Source organism: Mercenaria mercenaria, chromosome 16 (genome assembly GCF_021730395.1).
Source record: "Mercenaria mercenaria strain notata chromosome 16, MADL_Memer_1, whole genome shotgun sequence".
Lineage (NCBI taxonomy): Eukaryota > Metazoa > Mollusca > Bivalvia > Venerida > Veneridae > Mercenaria > Mercenaria mercenaria.
In genome coordinates, this window is record NC_069376.1 from 69,518,397 (window position 1) to 69,540,542 (window position 22,146).

At 37.6% G+C, this 22,146-nt stretch overlaps 1 protein-coding gene, 1 long non-coding RNA gene and 15 other non-coding genes across 17 annotated transcripts; 9 read left to right on the forward strand and 8 right to left on the reverse strand.

Annotated features, from left to right (window-relative positions):
* Positions 1–1,875: 1,875 nt before the first annotated feature.
* Positions 1,876–15,230, reverse strand: LOC123541009 (uncharacterized). Its single transcript, XR_008367939.1, has 5 exons — positions 14,814–15,230; positions 7,790–9,765; positions 5,336–5,430; positions 4,190–4,284; positions 1,876–2,421 (listed from the first exon to the last, which is right to left on the reverse strand). It is a non-coding gene; the product is annotated as an uncharacterized LOC123541009 (long non-coding RNA).
* Trnaq-cug (transfer RNA glutamine (anticodon CUG)) lies at positions 3,012–3,083 on the forward strand. Its single transcript has one exon. It is a non-coding gene; the product is annotated as a tRNA-Gln (tRNA).
* On the reverse strand, positions 4,683–4,754 carry Trnaq-uug (transfer RNA glutamine (anticodon UUG)). Its single transcript has one exon. It is a non-coding gene; the product is annotated as a tRNA-Gln (tRNA).
* Trnaq-cug (transfer RNA glutamine (anticodon CUG)) lies at positions 4,879–4,950 on the forward strand. Its single transcript has one exon. It is a non-coding gene; the product is annotated as a tRNA-Gln (tRNA).
* Trnaq-uug (transfer RNA glutamine (anticodon UUG)) lies at positions 5,829–5,900 on the reverse strand. Its single transcript has one exon. It is a non-coding gene; the product is annotated as a tRNA-Gln (tRNA).
* Trnaq-cug (transfer RNA glutamine (anticodon CUG)) lies at positions 6,025–6,096 on the forward strand. The gene has a single exon. It is a non-coding gene; the product is annotated as a tRNA-Gln (tRNA).
* Positions 6,490–6,561, reverse strand: Trnaq-uug (transfer RNA glutamine (anticodon UUG)). The gene has a single exon. It is a non-coding gene; the product is annotated as a tRNA-Gln (tRNA).
* On the reverse strand, positions 7,140–7,211 carry Trnaq-uug (transfer RNA glutamine (anticodon UUG)). The gene has a single exon. It is a non-coding gene; the product is annotated as a tRNA-Gln (tRNA).
* Positions 7,336–7,407, forward strand: Trnaq-cug (transfer RNA glutamine (anticodon CUG)). The gene has a single exon. It is a non-coding gene; the product is annotated as a tRNA-Gln (tRNA).
* Trnaq-uug (transfer RNA glutamine (anticodon UUG)) lies at positions 8,359–8,430 on the reverse strand. The gene has a single exon. It is a non-coding gene; the product is annotated as a tRNA-Gln (tRNA).
* Trnaq-cug (transfer RNA glutamine (anticodon CUG)) lies at positions 8,555–8,626 on the forward strand. Its single transcript has one exon. It is a non-coding gene; the product is annotated as a tRNA-Gln (tRNA).
* Positions 9,012–9,083, reverse strand: Trnaq-uug (transfer RNA glutamine (anticodon UUG)). Its single transcript has one exon. It is a non-coding gene; the product is annotated as a tRNA-Gln (tRNA).
* Trnaq-cug (transfer RNA glutamine (anticodon CUG)) lies at positions 9,215–9,286 on the forward strand. Its single transcript has one exon. It is a non-coding gene; the product is annotated as a tRNA-Gln (tRNA).
* Trnaq-uug (transfer RNA glutamine (anticodon UUG)) lies at positions 10,323–10,395 on the reverse strand. Its single transcript has one exon. It is a non-coding gene; the product is annotated as a tRNA-Gln (tRNA).
* Trnaq-cug (transfer RNA glutamine (anticodon CUG)) lies at positions 10,521–10,592 on the forward strand. Its single transcript has one exon. It is a non-coding gene; the product is annotated as a tRNA-Gln (tRNA).
* On the forward strand, positions 12,713–12,784 carry Trnaq-cug (transfer RNA glutamine (anticodon CUG)). The gene has a single exon. It is a non-coding gene; the product is annotated as a tRNA-Gln (tRNA).
* Positions 15,231–16,963: 1,733 nt separating the features above from the next.
* Positions 16,964–18,244, forward strand: LOC128549381 (uncharacterized). The gene is made up of 2 exons (XM_053526013.1): positions 16,964–17,344; positions 17,459–18,244. The coding sequence occupies exons 1-2, from the start codon at positions 16,964–16,966 to the stop codon at positions 18,242–18,244; spliced, it is 1,167 nt and encodes a 388-aa protein (XP_053381988.1).
* The last annotated feature ends 3,902 nt before the right edge of the window (positions 18,245–22,146 follow it).

The window sequence follows — 22,146 nt, forward strand, 5'->3', positions numbered from 1 at the left end:
AAAAGCCACTGTTTCAACAAAACATGTTTGTATGAATTATCTCCCCTCTTAAAAACCATTCACATATTATTGATAATATACATTTTGATCACATCACATATATACATGAGTGTGTGTAATTGCACTATTTTTTTTCTATTAAGTTCAGTATTGTCAATCCTATTCAGGCGATTGAACATATAAATTTTATGATATTTACATAATATTTATACGTGTAGATGCGTATACATTTGATCAATTAAAACTTTCCAATACACTAATTTATATTTACACAAAATTATATTTCCTTTTTCTCGTGCAGCTCGTGTTTTACGTACACTCCTTTTCAATAATAGGTTGTGCCTCATTAATCCCCCGCCGTGGCGGAGGGATTATAGGAATGGTCTGCGTCCGTCCTTCCGTCCGTCCGTCCTTCCGTCCGTCCTTCCATCTTTCCGTCCTTCCGTCCGTAACAAAATCGTGTCCGGTCCATATCTCCTAAACCCCTTGAAGGATTTTCATGAAACTTGGGTCAAATGATCACCTCATCAAGGCGATGTGCAGAACCCATGAGTCAGCCTTGTCGGTTCAAGGTCAAGGTCACAACTCAAGGTCAAAGGTTTGAGCCTGCCATTTTGTGTCCGCTCTATATCTCCTTAACCCCTTGAAGGAATTTTATAAAACTTAGGTCAAATGATCACCTCATCAAGATGATGTGCAGAACCCATGAGTCAGCCATGCCGGCTCAAGGTCAAGGTCACAACTCAAGGTCAAAGGTTTGAGCCTTCCATTTTGTGTCCGCTCTATATCTCTTAAACCCCTTGAAGGAATTTGATTAAACTTGGGTCAAATGATCACCTCATCAAGACGATGTGCAGAACCCATGAGTCAGTCATGCTGGCTCAAGGTCAAGGTCACAACTTAGGGTCAAAAGTTTAAGCCTTCCATTTTGTGTCCGCTCTATATCTCCTAAACCCCTTGAAGGATTTTCATCAAACTTGGGTCAAACGATCACTTCATCAAGGCGATGTGCAGAACTCATGAGTCAGCCATGTCGGCTCAAGGTCAAGGTCACAACTGAAGGTCAAAGGTTTGAGCCTTCCATTTCGTGTCCGCTCTATATCTCCTAAACCCCTTGAAGGAATTTTATAAAACTTGGGTCAAATGATTACCTCATCAGAATGATGTGCAGAAATTATGAGTCAACCATGCTAGCTCAAAGTCAAGGTCACAACTAAGGGTCGAAGGTTTGAGCCTTCCATTTGGTGTCCACTCTGTATCTCCTTAACCCCTTGAAGGATTTTCATCAAACTTGGGTCAAATGATCACCTCATCAAGAACTCATGAGTCAGCCATGTCAACTCAAGGTCAAGGTCACAACTGAAGGTCAAAGGTTTCAGCTCTGTATCTCCTAAACCCCTTGAAGGATTTTCATGAAACTTTGGTCAAATGATCACCTCATCAAGACATTGTGCAGAATTCATGAGTCAGCCATGTCAGTTCAAGGTCAAGGTCACAGCTAAAATCAAAGGTTTTACCCTTTCACTATCCATAGCAGTGGCGGGGGATTTAGCTGTCATTCAGACTGCCTTGTTATGTATTATAATGCAAAGGTCAACCATCGGGGTCAAGTTGCGTCTACTATATGTAATAAAAAGGTTATTATCTTTGCATCGGGAAATATGCACTCGTTCTTCAGCGGAAGAATATTGCTAAAGTCGCGCAATATTCCCGCTAAAGAACTCGTGCATATTTCACAAAGCTAATAACCTTTAATTATCTGATAAATAAACATCCAAATATTTTATATACATTTGTACTCATGACACGGTCCGTTATCAGGTATCCCATATTTAGTTTGTTTTTTAATTTAAAAATTTTAAGAGTATAACAGGTTCCATGGTGTAATGGACTCAGGACTCTGAATCCTGCGATCCGAGTTCAAGTCTCAGTGGAACCTTATATTTTTATGGAAATAAATACATTATTTGTGAGAAGATTAATCACTACGTGCATGTACTATAAATATAAATTATATCATAACATGTATTTTTGTTTTCTTTTCATTTCATATAGGTCAAACATAAATTATTTATTTCTCTCACTTAAATTCGTACCAGAAATAAACAAGCAAGAATGTATAGGATTGGTACAAACAAGTAGATGTATTCATTCCATTTTCGCACATTCAAAAATCACACATGAATAATGGTTCAACAAAACAAAACAAAAATGCCATAATGAAACGATGGCTGCACTGTCTCTTAACATATAAGAAAAGAAAAAAAATAGCACGTGAACATTAATGGTATCACGTGAATAGTCCTGAACCACTATTCCCACTCACTATTTAGAATATAAATCACAACTACAGTTTGCATGTCTTCCGTCTTTCGTACCCGAAAGTACTTCAATTCCCATGGCAACAGAAAATCACCATAACTGAAACAGATCAATCCATGTAGCAATATATACATAACATGTGAAATATATTCGATCAAAATTATATAATTTTTTTTTATTGATTTATGTGCGACATCTACCTGTTCAGACCGTCGAATGAAAAATATTTTATAAATCCATAACGCACGAAAACTTCGTGAATACACTTTACTGACCACTATCACGGTGGTCAGTCTAACATATCTCGGTACGGCATACGACCGCCAATAAAAATACTTAATTTAGATATATTTCCAGCTTCCAACCAAATGGAACCAAAGATTGCTTAAAAGGAAATACGTTTTGCGACCAGGTTATATTGTTTTGGGCAGAGCTATGTTTTCTGTGATGACTATTCAGTTAATACATACAGGAAAAATGTTTTATTAAATAAAGTGTCTACCGAGATTTGAACTCGGATCGCTGGATTCAAAGTCCAGAGTGCTAACCATTACACAATAGAACCAACTACGACAGTTAACTTATCAGATGAATAAACATCCAAATATTTTACATACTCGCGACATGGTCCGTTATCAAATATCACATATTTAGATTAGTTTTAACTTTAAAAATGTAAGCGTATAACAGGTTCCATGGTGTAATGGTTAGCACTCAGGACTCTGAATCCTGCGATCCGAGTTCAAGTCTCGGTGGAACCTTATATTTTTATGAAAATAAATACATTATTTGTGTGAAGATTAATCACTACGTGCATGTACTATAAATATAAATTATATCATAACATGTATTTTTATGGTGGCTGATTTCTGCCATCTCGTTCTGGCGTGTTGGCGCGTTTGCAGAGCGCCAAGACGCCAACACGCCAGGACGACAATTATAGGCGCCAAGACGACAAAATCCGTATTTGTCGTTTTGGCGCGTTCATTTGTCGTCTTGGCGTGTTGGCGTGTTGGCGCCCCCGCCCCCGCCAACGCGCCAACACGCTAAGACGACAAATGAACGCGCCAAAACGACAAATATGGATTTTGTCGTCTTGGCGCGTTCATTTGTCGTCTTGGCGTGTTGGCGTCTTGGCGCCCCCGCCAACGCGCCAACACGCCAAGACGACAAATGAACGCGCCAAAACGACAAATATGGATTTTGTCGTCTTGGCGCATATTATTGTCGTCCTGGCGTGTTGGCGTCTTGGCGCCCTGCAAACGCCAACGCGCCAACACGCCAAGACGACAAATGAACGCGCCAAAACGACAAATATGGATTTTGTCGTCTTGGCACGTATAATTGTCGTCCTGGCGTGTTGGCGTCTTGGCGCCCTGCAAACGCGCTAAGACGCCAGAACGCCAGGACGACAACTTCCCAATTTAGCGTGTTGGCGCCCCCGCCAGAACGACAAATGCCTTGTTTGTCGTCTTGGCGCGTATAATTGTCGTCCTGGCGTCCTGGCGTTCTGGCGCCCTGCAAACGCGCCAACACGCCAGAACGAGATGGCAGAAATCAGCCACCATATATTTTTGTTTTCTTTTCATTTCATTTAGGCCAAACACAAATTATTTATTTCTCTCACTTAAATTCGTACCAGAAATAAACAAGCAAGAATGTATAGGATTGGTACAAACAAGTAGATGTATTTATTCCATTTTCGCACATTCAAAAATCACACATGAATAATGGTTCAACAAAACAAAATAAATTACCATAATGAAACGATGGCTGCACTGTCTCTTAACATATAAGAAAAGAAAAAAATAGCACGTGAACATTAATGGTATCACGTGAATAGTCCTGAACCACTATTCCCACTCACTATTTAGAATATAAATCACAACCACACTTTGCATGTCTTCCGTCTTTCGTACCCGAACATACTTCAATTCCCATGGCAACAGAAAATCACCATAACTGAAACAGATCAATCCATGTAGCAATATATACATAACATGTGAAATATATTCGATCAAAATTATATAATTTTTTTTATTGATTTAAGTTTATGTGCGACATCTACCTGTTCAGACCGTCGAATGAAAAACATTTTATAAATCCATAACGCACGAAAACTTCGTGAATACACTTGACTGACCACTATCACGGTGGTCAGTCTAACATATTCGGTACGGCATACGACCGCCAATAAATATATTTAATTTAGATATATTTCCAGCTTCAAACCAAATGGAACCAAAGATTGCTTAAAAAGAAATACGTTTTGCGACCAGGTTATATTGTTTTGGGCAGAGCTATGTTTTCTGTGATGACTATTCAGTTAATACATACAGGAAAAATGTTTTATTAAATAAAGGTTCTACCGAGATTTGAACTCGGATCGCTGGATTCAAAGTCCAGAGTGCTAACCATTACACAATAGAACCAACTACGACAGTTAACTTATCAGATGAATAAACATCCAAATATTTTACATACTCTCGACATGGTCCGTTATCAAATATCACATATTTAGATTAGTTTTAACTTTAAAAATGTAAGCGTATAACAGGTTCCATGGTGTAATGGTTAGCACTCAGGACTCTGAATCCTGCGATCCGAGTTCAAGTCTCGGTGGAACCTTATATTTTTATGAAAATAAATACATTATTTGTGTGAAGATTAATCACTACGTGCATGTACTATAAATATAAATTATATCATAACATGTATTTTTGTTTTCTTTTCATTTCATTTAGGCCAAACACAAATTATTTATTTCTCTCACTTAAATTCGTACCAGAAATAAACAAGCAAGAATGTATAGGATTGGTACAAACAAGTAGATGTATTTATTCCATTTTCGCACATTCAAAAATCACACATGAATAATGGTTCAACAAAACAAAATAAATTGCCATAATGAAACGATGGCTGCACTGTCTCTTAACATATAAGAAAAGAAAAAAATAGCACGTGAACATTAATGGTATCACGTGAATAGTCCTGAACCACTATGCCCACTCACTATTTAGAATATAAATCACAACCACACTTTGCATGTCTTCCGTCTTTCGTACCCGAACATACTTCAATTCCCATGGCAACAGAAAATCACCATAACTGAAACAGATCAATCCATGTAGCAATATATACATAACATGTGAAATATATTCGATCAAAATTATATAATTTTTTTTATTGATTTAAGTTTATGTGCGACATCTACCTGTTCAGACCGTCGAATGAAAAACATTTTATAAATCCATAACGCACGAAAACTTCGTGAATACACTTGACTGACCACTATCACGGTGGTCAGTCTAACATATTCGGTACGGCATACGACCGCCAATAAATATATTTAATTTAGATATATTTCCAGCTTCAAACCAAATGGAACCAAAGATTGCTTAAAAAGAAATACGTTTTGCGACCAGGTTATATTGTTTTGGGCAGAGCTATGTTTTCTGTGATGACTATTCAGTTAATACATACAGGAAAAATGTTTTATTAAATAAAGGTTCTACCGAGATTTGAACTCGGATCGCTGGATTCAAAGTCCAGAGTGCTAACCATTACACCATAGAACCAACTACGACAGTTAACTTATCAGATGAATAAACATCCAAATATTTTACATACTCGCGACATGGTCCGTTATCAAATATCACATATCTAGATTAGTTTTAACTTTAAAAATGTAAGCGTATAACAGGTTCCATGGTGTAATGGTTAGCACTCAGGACTCTGAATCCTGCGATCCGAGTTCAAGTCTCGGTGGAACCTTATATTTTTATGAAAATAAATACATTATTTGTGTGAAGATTAATCACTACATGCATGTACTATAAATATAAATTATATCATAACATGTATTTAATTTAGATATATTTCCAGCTTCCCACAAAACGGAGAAAAAATGAGGTATCAGTAATATTATGACATAAGAGTGTGAACTTTAGTTGTATTGGAAGGTAAGGTAAGTATTGGAACCCACAAACCTTCGGAACATGTAGCCATTTTGCTTTATGTTGATTCTTCATACAAGCATGTCATCTGGCAGAAGACATTCTCAATACATGGAAAAGAAATATAAGGGTCAGAAATATTGCGTGAATGGAATAATTTTTTTGAACGGAGCTTTTATTTTTTTATCCCCTCATTCATTCAACAAAAGAAAGGTTCTACCGAGATTTGAACTCGGATCGCTGGATTCAAAGTCCAGAGTGCTAACCATTACACCATAGAACCATATATGACAGTAATTATCTGACGAATAAACATTCAATATTTTACATACCTATGAAATGGTAATATACATTCCTCTGTCAGGTATTCCATAATTAGATTAGTTATAACTTTTGAAGTGAAAGTGTACTACAGCTTCCATGGTGTAATGGTTAGCTCTCAGGACTCTGAATCCTGCGATCCGAGTTCAAATCTCGGTGGAACCTAAGGTTTTTCTTTATTAATAAAACGTTCTTAATTAAAAGATAAATAACTATGGACCAGCTGTACTACAATTATAGATTTAATCATTATCATGCCATTGGTATATTTCTAGCACAATGAATTGAATCCCACAACGTGAAAAGTTAAGGAAAAGGTGAGAACTGAACTACAGTGTGTATTTAAGTGATGGAATAAATAAAGCTTTAATAGTTTATCTAGCCGTTGTTTCAAGGTTTCGAATCTGCTGATAGAGCGATCCCAAAGTTTGCTTAAAAGGAAATACGTTTTGCGACCACGTTATATTGTTTTGGGCAGAACTATGTTTTCTGTGATGACTATTCAGTTAATACATACAGGAAAACTGTCTTATTAAATAAAGGTTCTACCGAGATTTGAACTCGGATCGCTGGATTCAAAGTCCAGAGTGCTAACCATTACACCATAGAACCAACTACGACAGTTAACTTATCAGATGAATAAACATCCAAATATTTTACATACTCTCGACATGGTCCGTTATCAAATAACCCATACTTAGATTAGTTTGAACTTTAAAAATGTAAGCGTATAACATGTTCCATGGTGTAATGGTTAGCACTCAGGACTCTGAATCCTGCGATCCGAGTTCAAGTCTCGGTGGAACCTTATATTTTTATGAAAATAAATATATCATTTGTGAGAAGATAAATCGCTACGTGCATGTACTATAAATATAAATTATATCATAACATGTATTTATGTTTTCTTTTCATTTCATTTAGGCCAAGCATAAATCGTTTATTATCTCACTTAAATTCGTACCAGAAATTAACAAGCAAGAATGTATAGGATTGGTACAAACAGGTAGATGTATTCATTCCATTATCGCACATTCAAAAATCACACATGAATAATGGTTCAACAAAACAACAAAAATTGCCATAATGAAACGATGGCTGCACTGTCTCTTAACATATATGAAATGAAATAAAGCACGTGAACATTAATGGTATCACGTGAATAGTCCTGAACCACTATTCCCACTCACTATTTAGAATATAAATCACAACCACACTTTGCATGTCTCCCGTCTTTCGTACCCAAACATACTTCAATACCCATGGCAACAGAAAATCACCATAACTGAAACAGATAAATCCATGTAGCAATATATACATAACATGTGAAATATATTCGATCAAAATTATATAATTTTTTTTGTATTGATTTAAGTTTATGTGCGACATCTACCTGCTCAGACTACAGGTTCCATGGTGTAATGGTTAGCACTCAGGACTCTGAATGCTGCGATCCGACTTCAAGTCTCGGCGGCACAATGAATCGAATCCCACAACGTGACTGGTGAAAAGTTAAGGAAAACGCGAGGACTGAACTACATCGTGTATTTAATTGATGGAATGAATAAAGCATTAGTTTATCTAGCCCATTTCTCAAGAATTCGATTCTGCTGATAAAGCGATCCCAAAGATGGGTTAAAATATAAAGGATATACGTTTTGCGACCACGTTATATTGTTTTTGGGCAGAGCTTTGTTTTCTGGGATCACAGTGATGACTATACAGTTAATACATATAAGAAAAATGTTTTATTAAATAAAGGTTCTACCGAAATTTGAACTCGGATCGCTGGATTCAAAGTCCAGAGTGCTAACCATTACACCATAGAACCAACTACGACAGTTAACTTATCAGATGAATAAACATTCAAATATTTTACATACTCGCGATATGGTCCGTTATCAAATATCCCATATTTAGATTAGTTTTAACTTTAAAAATGTAAGCGTATAACAGGTTCCATGGTGTAATGGTTAGCACTCAGGACTCTGAATCCTGCGATCCGAGTTCAAGTCTCGGTGGAACCTTATACTTTTATGAAAATAAATACATTATTTGTGAGAAGATTAATCACTACGTGCATGTACTATAAATATAAATTATATCATAACATGTATTTAATTTAGGTATATTTCCAGCTTCCCACAAAATGGAGAAAAAAATGAGGTATCAGTAATATTATGACATAGAGTGTGAACTTTAGTTGTATTGGAAGGTAAGTATCGGAACCCATAAGCCTTCGGAATATGTAGCCATTTTGCTTTATGTCGATTCTTCATACGAGCATCTCATCTGGCAGAAGACATTCTCAATACATGGAAAAGAAATATAAGGGTCAGAAATATTGCGTGAATGGTTTTTTTTTTGAACGGAGCTTTTATATTTTGATCCCTCATTCATTCAACAAAAGAAAGGTTCTACCGAGATTTGAACTCGGATCGCTGGATTCAAAGTCCAGAGTGCTAACCATTACACCATAGAACCATATACGACAGAAATTATCAGATGAATAAACATTCAATGTTTTACATACCTGTGAAACGGTAATATACATTTCCCTGTCAGGTATTCCCTAATTAGATTAGTTATAACTTTTGAAGTGAAAGTGAACTGCAGGTTCCATGGTGTAATGGTTAGCACTCAGGACTCTGAATCCTGCGATCCGAGTTCAAATCTCGGTGGAACCTAACGGTTTTCTTTATTAATATAAAAACGTTCTTTGTCAAAAGATAAATAACTAACTATGGACCAGCTGTACTACAAGTATAGATTTAATTATGTTTTCTCTTCATTTCATTTAGGTCAAACATAAATTATTTATTATCTCACTTAAATTCATACCAGAAATAAACAAGAAAGAATGTATAGGATTGGTACAAACAGGTAGATGTATTTATTCAAATTTTCGCACATTCAATTATCACACATGAATAATGGTTCAACAGAACAAAAAAATGCCATATTGAAACGATGGCTGCACTGTCTCTTAACATGTCAGAAAAAAATAGCACGTGATCATCTAAAGGTATCACATGAATAGTCCTGAACCACTATTCCCACCGTAGGCTCACTATGTAGAATATAATCAACAACCACACTTTGCATGTCTCCCGTCTTTCGTACCCAAACATACTTCCATTTCCATGGTAACAGAAAATCACCATAACTGAAACAGATAAATTCATGTAGAAATATATACATAACATATGAAATATACTCGATCAAAAATTATATTATCATTTTAAACTTTTTGTTTATTTAAAAAGTTTATGTGCGACATCTACCTGTTCAGACCGTCGAATGAAAAACATTTTATAAATTCATAATGCACGAAAACTTTGTGTATACACTTGACTGACCACTGTCACGATGGTCAGTCAAACATATCTCGGTACGGCATACGACCGTCAATAAATATATTCATTATCATGCCATTAGTATATTTCTAGCACAATGAATCGAATCCGGCCACAAAGTGACTGGTGAAAAGTTAAGGAAAAGGTGAGGACTGAACTACAGTGTGTATTTAAGTGATGGAATAAATAAAGCTTTAACAGTTTTTCTAGCTGTTGTTTCAAGATTCCGATTCTGCCGATAGAGCGATCCAAAAGATTGCTTAAAAGGAAATACGTTTTGCGATCACGTTATATTGTTTTGGGCAGAGCTTTGTTTTCTGTGATGACTATTAAGTTAATACATACAGGAAAAATGTTTTATTAAATAAAGTGTCTACCGAGATTTGAACTCGGATCGCTGGATTCAAAGTCCAGAGTGCTAACCATTACACCATAGAACCAACTACGACAGTTAACTTATCAGATGAATAAACATTCAAATACTTTACATACTCGCGACATGGTCCGTTATCAGATATCCCATATTTAGATTAGTTTTAACATTAAAAATTTTAAGAGTACAACATGTTCCATGGTGTAATGGTTAGCACTCAGGACTCTGAATCCTGCGATCCGAGTTCAAGTCTCGGTGGAACCTTATATTTTTATGAAAATAAATACATCATTTATGAAAAATTAATCACTATGTGCATGTATTATAAATATACATTATACCATTACATGTATTTAATTTAGATATATTTCCAGTTTCCCGCAAAATGGAGAATAAATGAGTACATGTATCAGTAATATTATGACATAAGAGTGTGAATTTTATTTGTATTTGAAGGTAATTATTGGAACCCATAATCCTTCGGAATATGTAGCCATTTTACTATATGTCGATTCCTCATACGAGCTTCAATTTTATTTATCTCATTTGGCAGAAGACATTTTCAATATATGGAAAAGAAGCATAAAGGACAGAAATATTGCGTGAAGGGAATACATTTTTTAATTTTATTTTTTGATAACCCGTCCATTCAACGGAAAGGCTCTATCGAGATTTGAACACGGATTGCTGGATTCAAAGTACAGAGTGCTAACCATTACACCATAGAACCATATACGACAGTTAAATTATCTGATGGGTAAACAGCCAAATGTTTTACATACCCGTGAAACGGTGATATATATTCCGTTATCAGACATTCCATATTTAGGTTGGTTTTAACTTTCAGGTTCCATGGTGTAATGGTTAGTACTCAGGACTCTGAATCCTGCGATCCGAATTCAAATCTCCGTGGAACTTAAGGTTTTTTTTATGAATAAAAAAACGTGCCTTGTCAAAAGATAAATCACTGACTATGGACCAGCTGTACTACAAGTATAGATTTAATCTTTATCAGCAGAAAGTAAAATTATTGACCTAAAATTGAAAAATTGTTAGAATCAAAAGTGATAAAAAAGTAGATCATGAAGAGGGAGAATTTATTTCTGCCATTTTTATACGGCCGAAGAAAAGACGGAGAGAAGCGTATGATTTTAAATTTGAAAAATCTGAACAAATATATAACATGCCATAATGTAAAATGGATTGTTTTGAATCGTCATTGACACTAGTGACAAAAGAATTGTTACATGGCATCTTTGGACATCAGGCACGCCTATTATTCAGTACCAATAGCTGAAGGACAGCAAAAATTACTTAAATTCTGTTGGAAAGGAAATCTTTTTGCGTATGTCTGCCTCCGAATTGGTATTTGCTGTGCCTTACTATTTACAAAATTGTTGAATCTGGTGTACGCAACTTTGAGGAAGCAAGGTAATAAAATAGTGAATATAATGATGATTCAATCTTGGCTGCGCAACAATTTCAGAGCTTTAAGAAAAATGCAGATGAAATTGTTTGAAGAATTAAGGTTTATCAAACATGATAAAAATCTGTTTTAGTGCCAACACAAAAACAACTTACTTAGGAAATGATAATGATTCTGTTGAAATGACTGTCAAATTACCACAAGAAAAAGTAAGGAAATTGGCACTTGCTTGCTCAGAGGTGTATTACAAAAATGCATGTTCTATAAGAAAAAGTGGCGGTATTTTATTTTTGACCTTTAGTTCATATAAGCGTTCTTTCCAAATGTCGATTCTGCCTATGTGCTACCGTTTCATTAAGGACATTTTGAATTAAGCGATCTCAAGAGTTTGGAATATAAATGAGATATGTTTTGCGACCACGTTAACAGTGACAAGATATCTTGTTTTTTTGGGGCGGAGCTTTGTTTTCTGTGATGGCTCGTTCATTTTATGCATACAGGAAAATTCAATATAGGTTCTACAGTGATTTGAAGTTGGATCGCTGGATTCAAAGTCCATTATACCATAGAACCACCTTCGACAGTTAACTTATTAGATGAATAAACATCAAAAGATTTGGCATACTCGTGACATGGTACACTAATACTAGTATATTCTTTCCGTTATCAGATATCCTATATTTAGATTAATTTAACTTTTAAAGTGAAAGAGTACTACATGTTACATTGTTTTCTATGATGGCTCGTTTGCTTATTTAATATATACATGGAACAATGTTCTATTAAATAAAGATTCTGCCAAGATTTAAATTCGGATAGCTGGATTCAAAGTCAACAGATAGAACCACCTACGGCAGTTAGCTTATATGGCATACTGGTGACAAGGTCATATACATTCCGTTAATCAGACATTCCATATTTAGATTGGTTTTAACTTTTAAAGTGACAGAGTGCTACAGGTTCCATGGTGTCATGGTTAGCACTCAGGACTCTGAATCCTGTGATCCGAGTTCAAGTCTCGGTGGAACCTGATATTTTTATAAAAATAAATACATTATTTGCGAAAAGATTAATCATTGACTATGAAACAGTGCCATAAGTATAAATTATATCCATAGCATGCAATTAATGTCCAGCTAATTGTATCGAATTCAGCCAAATGGAAAAGAATGAGCTATAAATTATGAGACATAAGAGTGAATTTCACTAGTATTGGTAAGTAAGTATTTAAACCCATAAGCCTTTGGTTTATTAAGCCATTTTGCTTCACATCGATTCTTCCAACGAGCTTCAATTGTATTTATCATATTTCGCAGAAAACAAGAGGCAGGAATGAAATATACGGGACGGAAATTATGTGAACCCTTCACTGCTGAAGGGAATACATTTTTGTTTCTGAACGGAGCGTTTAGTCTGTGATAGCCCGTTCATTTAATAGAAAAATATGTTTAATTAAAGAATGGTTCTACCGAGATTTGAACTTGGATCACTGGATTCAAAGTCCAGAGTGCTAACCATTACATCGTAGAACCATATTCGATATATAGCTTATTTGATGAAAACATTCCTATATATTTTATATACTCATGACCTAGTATAATAACTCAGATATCCCAAATTTAGATTGGTTTAAACGTTTAAAGTGACAGTGCATAAGGATGTAGCAGTTATATTTTAGCTTAATTTTATTGCTTATTGTATTCGGAAAAGATCTAGACCATTTTTATTGTGATTTTTCATGTTTTAGTTTTATTCATTGAGAAAAATTGCTAAACGGCATTTTTCATGGGAACATTTTCAGAGTGTGATGTTTTTCAGAACAGATTATTTTAACAGAACATCTCAATATTTTTTATCTATGGTAAGAAGACATGTTATACTAAATGACTATGTATGGTTGCCATATCATTGAAATGCTCAAAAGTACTGAAAATAGGTCTCAACATTTCATTGTTTATATGAAATAAAGAACTGGTATTGTGTAACCTTGAATGGCTTGCCGGTCAATGGGCAAAGCTATTTTCTGAGGTCTCAAGGACCGAGTGCAGGTAGTTTTTGCTGGCTGGCAAGCCATTCAATAACTATTTTATTACATGATATTAGAAATAAATTCCAAAGCTTTCTAGACAGTGCTTTAGCTACTGGCTATAGCTCTAAATCAACTACCATATTTTTATAATCTTGGTATTGTTTGAATGTGTGAGCAACTGAGGACTACTGTTTTAAAGAACAAAAACAAGCAGCAACGGATTCTAGAAAGATTATGAACATTATATCTCATTCGAAATATTCGGAATCACTCCGCTCTCTCCGTCTTTTGTATAAAATTTTCTACATGAACCCACTCTCGCACATACCTAAAATTCTACTCGTAATGCAACACGCATAAATAAATTCCGTGCGCTTTGATTGGTTAACAGCATGGAGAGACGGCGTTTTTATTAGTTAACAGCATAAAGTGGCGCCATATTCTAGCAAAATAAAAGCTAAACCTAACCCTGAAATATCACTCAATAAGAACTAGCTATCAGTCCTTTCAGTGCTTTGATTGGATAAGTTTTTGACTTAAGGGCACAGCAAACCTGTTTTGAACTAAAGACAGGTCAATAGCAGAAGCAGTGTGACAGGATTTTCCCTTGTTTTCACCGGTGCTAGAAAAAAACTCGACTTACACATTGATGCCTTAGGTGACTCTCTTGCTTAAATTTCTGTATGAATGAATGCGTAAATGTTTAAACTACTATAATAAAATCTTATTCAAATGAAAAGCATTTGTTTTATATTATTTCTTCTAAAGTTGTAGGATATGTTTAACAAGAAAAAGAACCTATTATTGGTTTTAGGTGCGAATGTAAATATCCGGCTCTCGGGTAACTGTTTAGGTGGTAATTCAGCACATCCTCGTAAACGCTTCAACAGTTAACCTCCCCGAGCCAGATATTCAAAATTAGGTCGCACCTTAACCAGTGGTAGATCTTTATAACCTCTAAATTATGTAAATTGTCAATTTCCAAAGACGGTATACCAAGTAAGACCGCCTTGATTGCCGAGTGTCATACCAAAAACGTGAAAAATGGTATCAGTAGCTCCCTTGTTTGACGCTCAGCATTTAGAGGAAAACTGGCTTCTCTTCTCTCATACCCTCATGGCGATGGATTCCATCAGAAATGAATTATAAGTAAAAGTTGTAGAACTTGCTTCACAATCGACCTAAAATAAAGTATGTATAAACTAAGTAATGGCCAGGAAAAGTCCGTACTACATGAATAGACTTCCTACTTTACATGTGAAAACTATGAATAAATTTCAAACAAACAAATTAGAAATAAATACTTTTATTATTTATATTTAGCATATTAGTTTCTTCCAGTATTGCAATTTAAGCACAAGGAGAAATGACCTATAAGATTTCCGTAGTTTGCAATACGTGGCGATTTGATATCATATATATGTCACATAAACACTTACCAAAACATTCCTTTGGTCAGGTTGAATAGAGGTTGAATAGAGTTTTATATTTTGATTAAGTTTGAACATATGTGTTGTGTGATACTCGTGATTTGACCGCTAAATTATGTACAAAACCACAATGAAAACGTTTATAATTTCACATTACAAGAGTACACGTTTTAGAATAAAAATAGAATACATGTATATCGCAATTTGTTTCAACGTCCCTGAACAACATTCAGGCATTGATCGGAAGTAGAACGATTGCGGAAGCACAGTTTGTTTTATTTTTAATATTGCACTAGGATGGGATTCTAATCTTGAATCCATTTTAAGGCGGAATAGCCAAAAGTAAAATCGTGACTATGACAAAATAGAGTCTATTTTATGTAAAATTCTATATGAAATACCTGTGGTTTTGCGTGCTGAAGTGTAGCGTGTGACCGTTAACTGTTACCTATTGTGATCATGGGTTGCATTCACACAATAGAATTTGAATAGCCGCGGAGCAGGGCTTTAATTGCCTGCCCAATACACCGTACTGTTCATAAATACAGTTTACACAGCATGGTAGGCGGAATACTCGAGATTCCCGTGCATGAAGATACATTGTAGTCAACGTGATTGACGAATAATCAAAAAAGGAAACTTCTTTCAGTTCCAGTGTTTTAATGTTTCTAATGCAGAATATAAACACATTAGAAAACAGAATAAGGTTTCAAGATTTGAAATGAAAAAGTAAGAACTTGTTTATTTATAGTATTCTCGGAATAATAACTTCTAACACTATTTACATGGTGGGTCGGTTACATATTTATTCCCAAGAAATAAACATATACATTGATACATAGTCATACATTGAATATAATAACTCAGGAAAGGTGTGTCAAACGGTCTACTGATGTGTCTAGTGTGGTGTGCTGTGTGTTGTGTGCTTGTCACCTTCCGCTTTCAGCCTCTGCCACTGGCTAGCCCTTTGGGCAAAAAGGGAGCCGAGTGCGTAAGTCTTCCCTGCCAGTACATAGCCTCTCTGTAGACATACCCTATGCAGTGCCTTCTCGTGGCGACACACGGATACTGAGCACCCTGCAGCCTCAGGCAGAACTGTATAGGACTCGGAGGAGGTCTGCCCCCAGACATGCGGCATGCAAGGCCCACCGGTGCGTGGATATGTCCTGCTGCCCATGAACAGATCCCCTGTGATTCCATGGTAGGTTTTTGGCCAGAATCTAAGGGAGAGGTAACCCCGACACAAAACCTAGAGAGCTGAAGACATATGTACCAGGCCAGTTGGCGCTCTCTAACAAACCATGGTACAATGCGTTTACTACACCATGACTACACAATCACCTAGATTTAGTTGCGATGGCACTGGTTCTTTGAGATCCTTCCAGGCAGAATCAGTGCCGGGCTCTGAACCTCGACAGAGCCCCCCTCGTACTACTGGAGGTAACTCCCATCGCCTTAGAACTAGGAGACGAGGGAGGAAATCTACTGACCACACGGGAACAAAAAAAAAAGCCAGTGCAACCTTTCAAGGTTATGCATTGGAATGCAGAAGGACTCCTCAGTAAAAAAACTTCTTGTTTGATAAGGACATTCAGGTCTTCTGCATCCAAGAGACTCACCTTAGCGAGGAAAAAAATCCTTCAGGGTTAGAGGCTACCAATGCTTCCGTTGTGACAGGTTGGGTAGAAGCAAAGGAGTAATCCTAACACTGGTGAGAAACAACATAGCAGCAACGCAGATCATCGTGCACATGGATGACTCCGAGTATCAGGTGTTACGCCTAAAACTTAGAGCTGTGGAGTTAAATGTTGTCAACCTCTACTCCCCAAATGACAAACCTCTATCCCTTGACACGATCCCAGTGCAGAACTCAAACGTCCTAGTCATTGGCAACTTCAACAGCCACTCACAGAGCTGGGGATATGACCACATAGACAGGCGGGGAGAAGAGGTAGAGTCCTGGCAAGATGATCACAACTTGTTGCTGATCAACAACCCCGACGACAAGGACACTTTCTATTCCAGACTTTGGCATACCACTTCCACTCCTGATCTTGGTTTCTGCACTGAAGACATCCACGAGTATTGCAAGAGAATAGGACAGCAACTAGGCGGTAGCGATCGCCGTCCTGTTTACCTCACCTTGCAATACAGGACCATACAGGAACTAAGCTTACCTCGTTGGAACTACAAAAAGGCTGATTAGAAAAAATACAGAGAGCTTACAGATGAAACCTGCAAACAGATTCGCACTGAAGGCAGGGACATCAACAAAGTCACAAAGGACTTCAATGCAGCCCTACTCCAGGCAGCCAAAAAATGTATTCCTAGAGGTTCCAGGAGAGATTACAAGCCATACTGGAACAAGGATCTAGAGGGCCTTCAGGAGGAGTTGTCAGAAGCCAGGCGAGAGGCTGAAACACAACCGTCTCAAACCAACAACATAAAACTCCAAAAGGTAAAGGCCAAGTTTCTGAGAGCAAAGATCCAGGCCAGAAGAGAGAGCTGGAAAGAAAAAACTGCCTCACTCAATTTAGAAAGAGACAGTACAAAGCTTTGGAAACTTACACGGCAATTGGATGATGAAGGCGGAAGCGAAAGAGGCACTACATCTGTAGAAGAAAATGGTTCTCTGTTGACTGGAAAACAGACTGCAAATAAGTTTGCTGAAAACTACGAAAAAGTAAGCAACATCACAGTCAACAGAGGACGGCAAAGAGAAGTTAGAAGGGAGGAAAGAGAGAGAAGATCCAAAAAGTCCAAGGAAGAAGTGATGGAAACAAGCCTCACACTAAATGAGCTACTTACAGCACTGAAGAAGCTCAAGGCCAAGAAATCACCAGGACCAGACCACATCACCAATATGATGCTGACCCATATGGGAAGTTTTGCTACGAAAACACTTCTAGATGTCTTCAATCTGAGCTGGAAGGAGGGGGAAACTTCCACAGGTCTGGAGGGAGGCGATCATGGCACCTATCCTAAAACGTGGAAAGGACAAAAAGAAAGTAGCCAGCTATCGCCCTATTAGTCTCACCAGCACAGTGGGAAATACCTTGGAAAGCATCATAAACCAACGCATGAGGTGGTACTTGGAAAGTAACAATATCTTGGCCCAACAAAAGGCTGGTTTCAGGTCATTCCGATCAACAGAGGATCAAACAACATACCTTGCACAAGAAATCGAAAATGCCTTTCAGGCAAAAATGGTTACTCTGACATGGGTAGACCTTCAGAGAGCATTTGACAAGGTATGGGTGGATGGTCTTCTGGTAACACTACAGAGGAATGGTGTTGGAGGCACCATGTACAGATGGATAAAGTCCTATCTCTTCAACCGAAGGGCTAGAGTGAACCTCGATGGAACCTCAAGTCATAAGTTTCTGCAGAGGAATGGAGTTCCCCAAGGAGGAATACTCTCTCCTACTCTCTTTCTTCTCTTCATCAATGATCTGGTGGCTGAACTTCCAAGAGGAGTCAAAGCTGATCTCTACGCGGATGATTTGGTGCTTTGGTGCTCAGAGGAATATGCAACAACTGCTAACTACAGGATGCAAGAAGCCACAGACAGGCTTTCAGGTTGGGCAGAAGAATGGTGTGTTCAGGTCAACACCGAGAAGTCCTGCACAACCCTGTTCTCACTGTTACCAAAGCAGACAGATGCTGGCTATATTAGGATTTGTGCCACCCCACTTGCAGAAGTGGAGGAGGCAACATATCTGGGAGTAACGTTCGACAGGCGCCTTACATGGAAGGCACATCTAACCAATGCAGAAAGCAAGGCAAGAAAAAAGCTTCCCATTCTACGGAAACTTGCTGGTACAAACTGGGGAGCACACGAAAACATACACAAGACAGTATACCTTGGGACGATCAGACGCATCCTAGAGTATGGCTCCTCAGCTTGGATAACAGCGGCCAAGACAAAATCAGCAGAGGTTAGACAAAGTGCAAAATCAGGCTCTCAGGATCATCACCGGAGCACTGAAATCAACATCAATTCAAGCCATGGAAGACGCTACCGCCATCCCTCCACTTGCCAAGAGAAGAGAGTCCAAAACTCTGGTACAAACCAGCAAATACCAATACCTGCCAGATCATCCCATGAATACCAAATTATAAGGGCTTACCAAAAATCGTTTAAAAAGAGGCAGCTTTGCACATGAAGCCAAGAAGCTCAACAAAACCTCTGCAGAGCATCTTGGACAACCCACTACTCCCTTCACTGTTCAAGATCTACCAAAGCCACGGAAACATGACCAATCCAACCTGACTATACGTACCAATGTTCTTGGTCTTCCCCCAGGTACTTCAGATGAAATGACCAAGCTATCCTTTACAAAGGCTATGATCCAAGACACATATCCGCCAGAGACATGGACACATGTGTACACAGACGGCTCAGCCTCAGCTGCAATAAAAGACGGAAGAAGTGGCATCTTCATACTGTATACCTCGGGAAGGTCAGAGACAAATAGTATCCCAACCGGAAGGCACTGTACCAACTATAGAGCAGGGGTTGAGGCCATCAAACAAGCTATTAAACTCATTGAGGAGTCTCCAGAGAGCTGCCCCAACGTGGTTATCTTCAGTACTCCAAGCACTGGAAAATTCCACACAAACATCCATCTCCAGGGCACTGTTCAGTCTATGCAAAACAAGAGTTGTGTTCTTGCAACGGATACCTGCACACTGTGGTGTACCTGGAAATGAGAATGCAGACAGATTAGCCAAGCTTGGAGATACAGATAACCAGCCATAAAATGCCACTACTCACGAGGAGAAGGTGACAATGATCAAAGCACTTACAAAGCCAAGGCCAAATAAGGATGACTACCACCTACTAGAAAGACGGGAACAAGTCATCATCTTTAGGCTTCGCACAGGACATAACAGGTTAAATGCCCAAATGTGCACAAAGCTTAAATTGTCTCCCTCTCCGATGTGCCCCTGTGGTCTGGAACAGCAAACTGCTGAGAACATTCTGCAGAGATGCCCACGTCTGGAAAACCAAAGAAAAAGTTTGTGGCCAAACAGCACCCCAATGAAAACCAAAGTGCAGGGCAAGATGGAGGACCTGAAGAAGACGACATCCTTCGTTGCTGGATCAGGGGTGACAATGTAGGCGGTGAACGCCAAGAAGAAGAAGACTCAGGAAAGGATAAGAATGGAAGACATGTTTTATACTCCGTGTCCCAGTAGTGGCTACCATGCATCCCCCTTGGGATTAATTTTCACATCTACCAAATTGTTAAGAAAGTCAAGTAGGTCATCTTCTCCTTCGTGGACAATTAACTTGTAGACATATTATTAGTTTATAGCTAAAATGGGACTAGAAAAAAATGTTATCTGAAACCAAATGTGCACAGATTGTCAATCAGTACTTATTGCTAAAGAAAAATAAAGACAAGACATAAAAGGGTTAATACAAGAAGTTAGAAGTGTTGAAGGGTGAAGTAATTATTAGGTAATGATATTTATTGCGTGATAGTATTTACAAAAAGGTAGAAGTGTTGAAGTTTGTCTCAAAGGAAGAGGTCATTTGACTTATAAGAATCTGGTGCTGTCCGATACGAATGACTGTACGCAGAAGAATAAATTATAGTCATGTTATCCTGATCAGAAGAATTGGGTTACCAAAAAGAACAGTACCAAAGTCAATATCGAAAATCGTTCCAACAGTCATTGTAGAGTGTGCATTCAAAGAAAAAGTGATTAGTAGTTTCAATTTTTCCACATTGGCATAATGGTGTAGGAGAAATATTTCTAAGGAACAAGTGATAATTCAGTGCACTGCATTTAGTACGGAGACGTGTATGGAGAACCTGATATTTCCTGTACCCAACGCAATAATACATTGGTGTACGTCGCTAAATTTCGTTTAAATGAAAACAGTGTTTGAGAGTTGCGAATATCAGAGATTAGTAGGTTCCAATCACGTATAGTTGAAGGCAAAAATGAATTAAAATACATTGGGAAACTCTCTCAGAAAGACGCTATAAACATAGACTCATCTTGTTCTTCAAAATGAAGTAAAATTTGACCACAACATATCTGTCTTTTCTTGTTCCTGACTCAGGTGACACACGCTACAATTTAAGAAATTCAGACGACAGCCACGGTATACCCGCAAGAACAACGCTTTATTTCTCTTTGTAGATTTTCTAATGAGGTAAGGTTAGTCGCACATTCATTTTGAATTTTATCCAGTTGGCCCAGTTTATATTTAGTGCAATTGCTCCACACCACATCAGCATATTCAAGTAAAGGTCTTATGAAAGAAAGATAAACAATTTCAAGAGATCTGCGATCAAGTGAGAATTTCAATTTGCGCATAATGTTTACCCTCTTCCATGCCTTTTCTAAAATGCAGTTGATTTGAGGATGCCAGGAGCAATCACTTGACAAGAATACACTCAGATGTTTGTGTTCAGTTATTTCGGGTATTTCGTTTTCTTGATATCAAAAGAGTTTCAGATTTAGAAGGATTAAATGTGACGAGCCATTTATCTGCCCACGAGGATATTGTTTGAATGTCAGACCTGCCGCTGTATCTGGTTGCTCAGCTATAACGTAACTGGAATGAAACCAGATTGCACTGGAGTAATAAAACGAGAATCATGAAGGTGATTGAAAACATGCATGAAGATAAGACGTTCTAAAACCTTTTCAATGGTATTTAAAGACACATCTGACAGTTTCCTATATGTATATATAGGCAAACATTTTCCAATAGGAAAATTCGTGAACATAGGATAACGACCGAAATTCATAGTTCAATGGAAAAACCTAGTTTATCGAACGTAAACCTGGGTTCACGTTCGTAAACTATGGTTCACGCTCGTAAACCAAAGTTCACGGTCGTAAACATAGGTTCTCGCTCGTAAACATAGGTTCCGGTCCGTAAACTATGGTTCACAGCAAGCCAATTAT

Excerpts from the sequence above, each read along its gene's own strand:
- LOC128549381 (XM_053526013.1), top strand. The coding sequence starts at position 16,964 with ATGGATGACTCCGAGTATCAGGTGTTACGCCTAAAACTTAGAGCTGTG. Across the intron at positions 17,345-17,458 it reads GCGGTAGCGATCGCCGTCCT|ATTCGCACTGAAGGCAGGGA; the intron begins GTTTACCTCACC and ends ACCTGCAAACAG.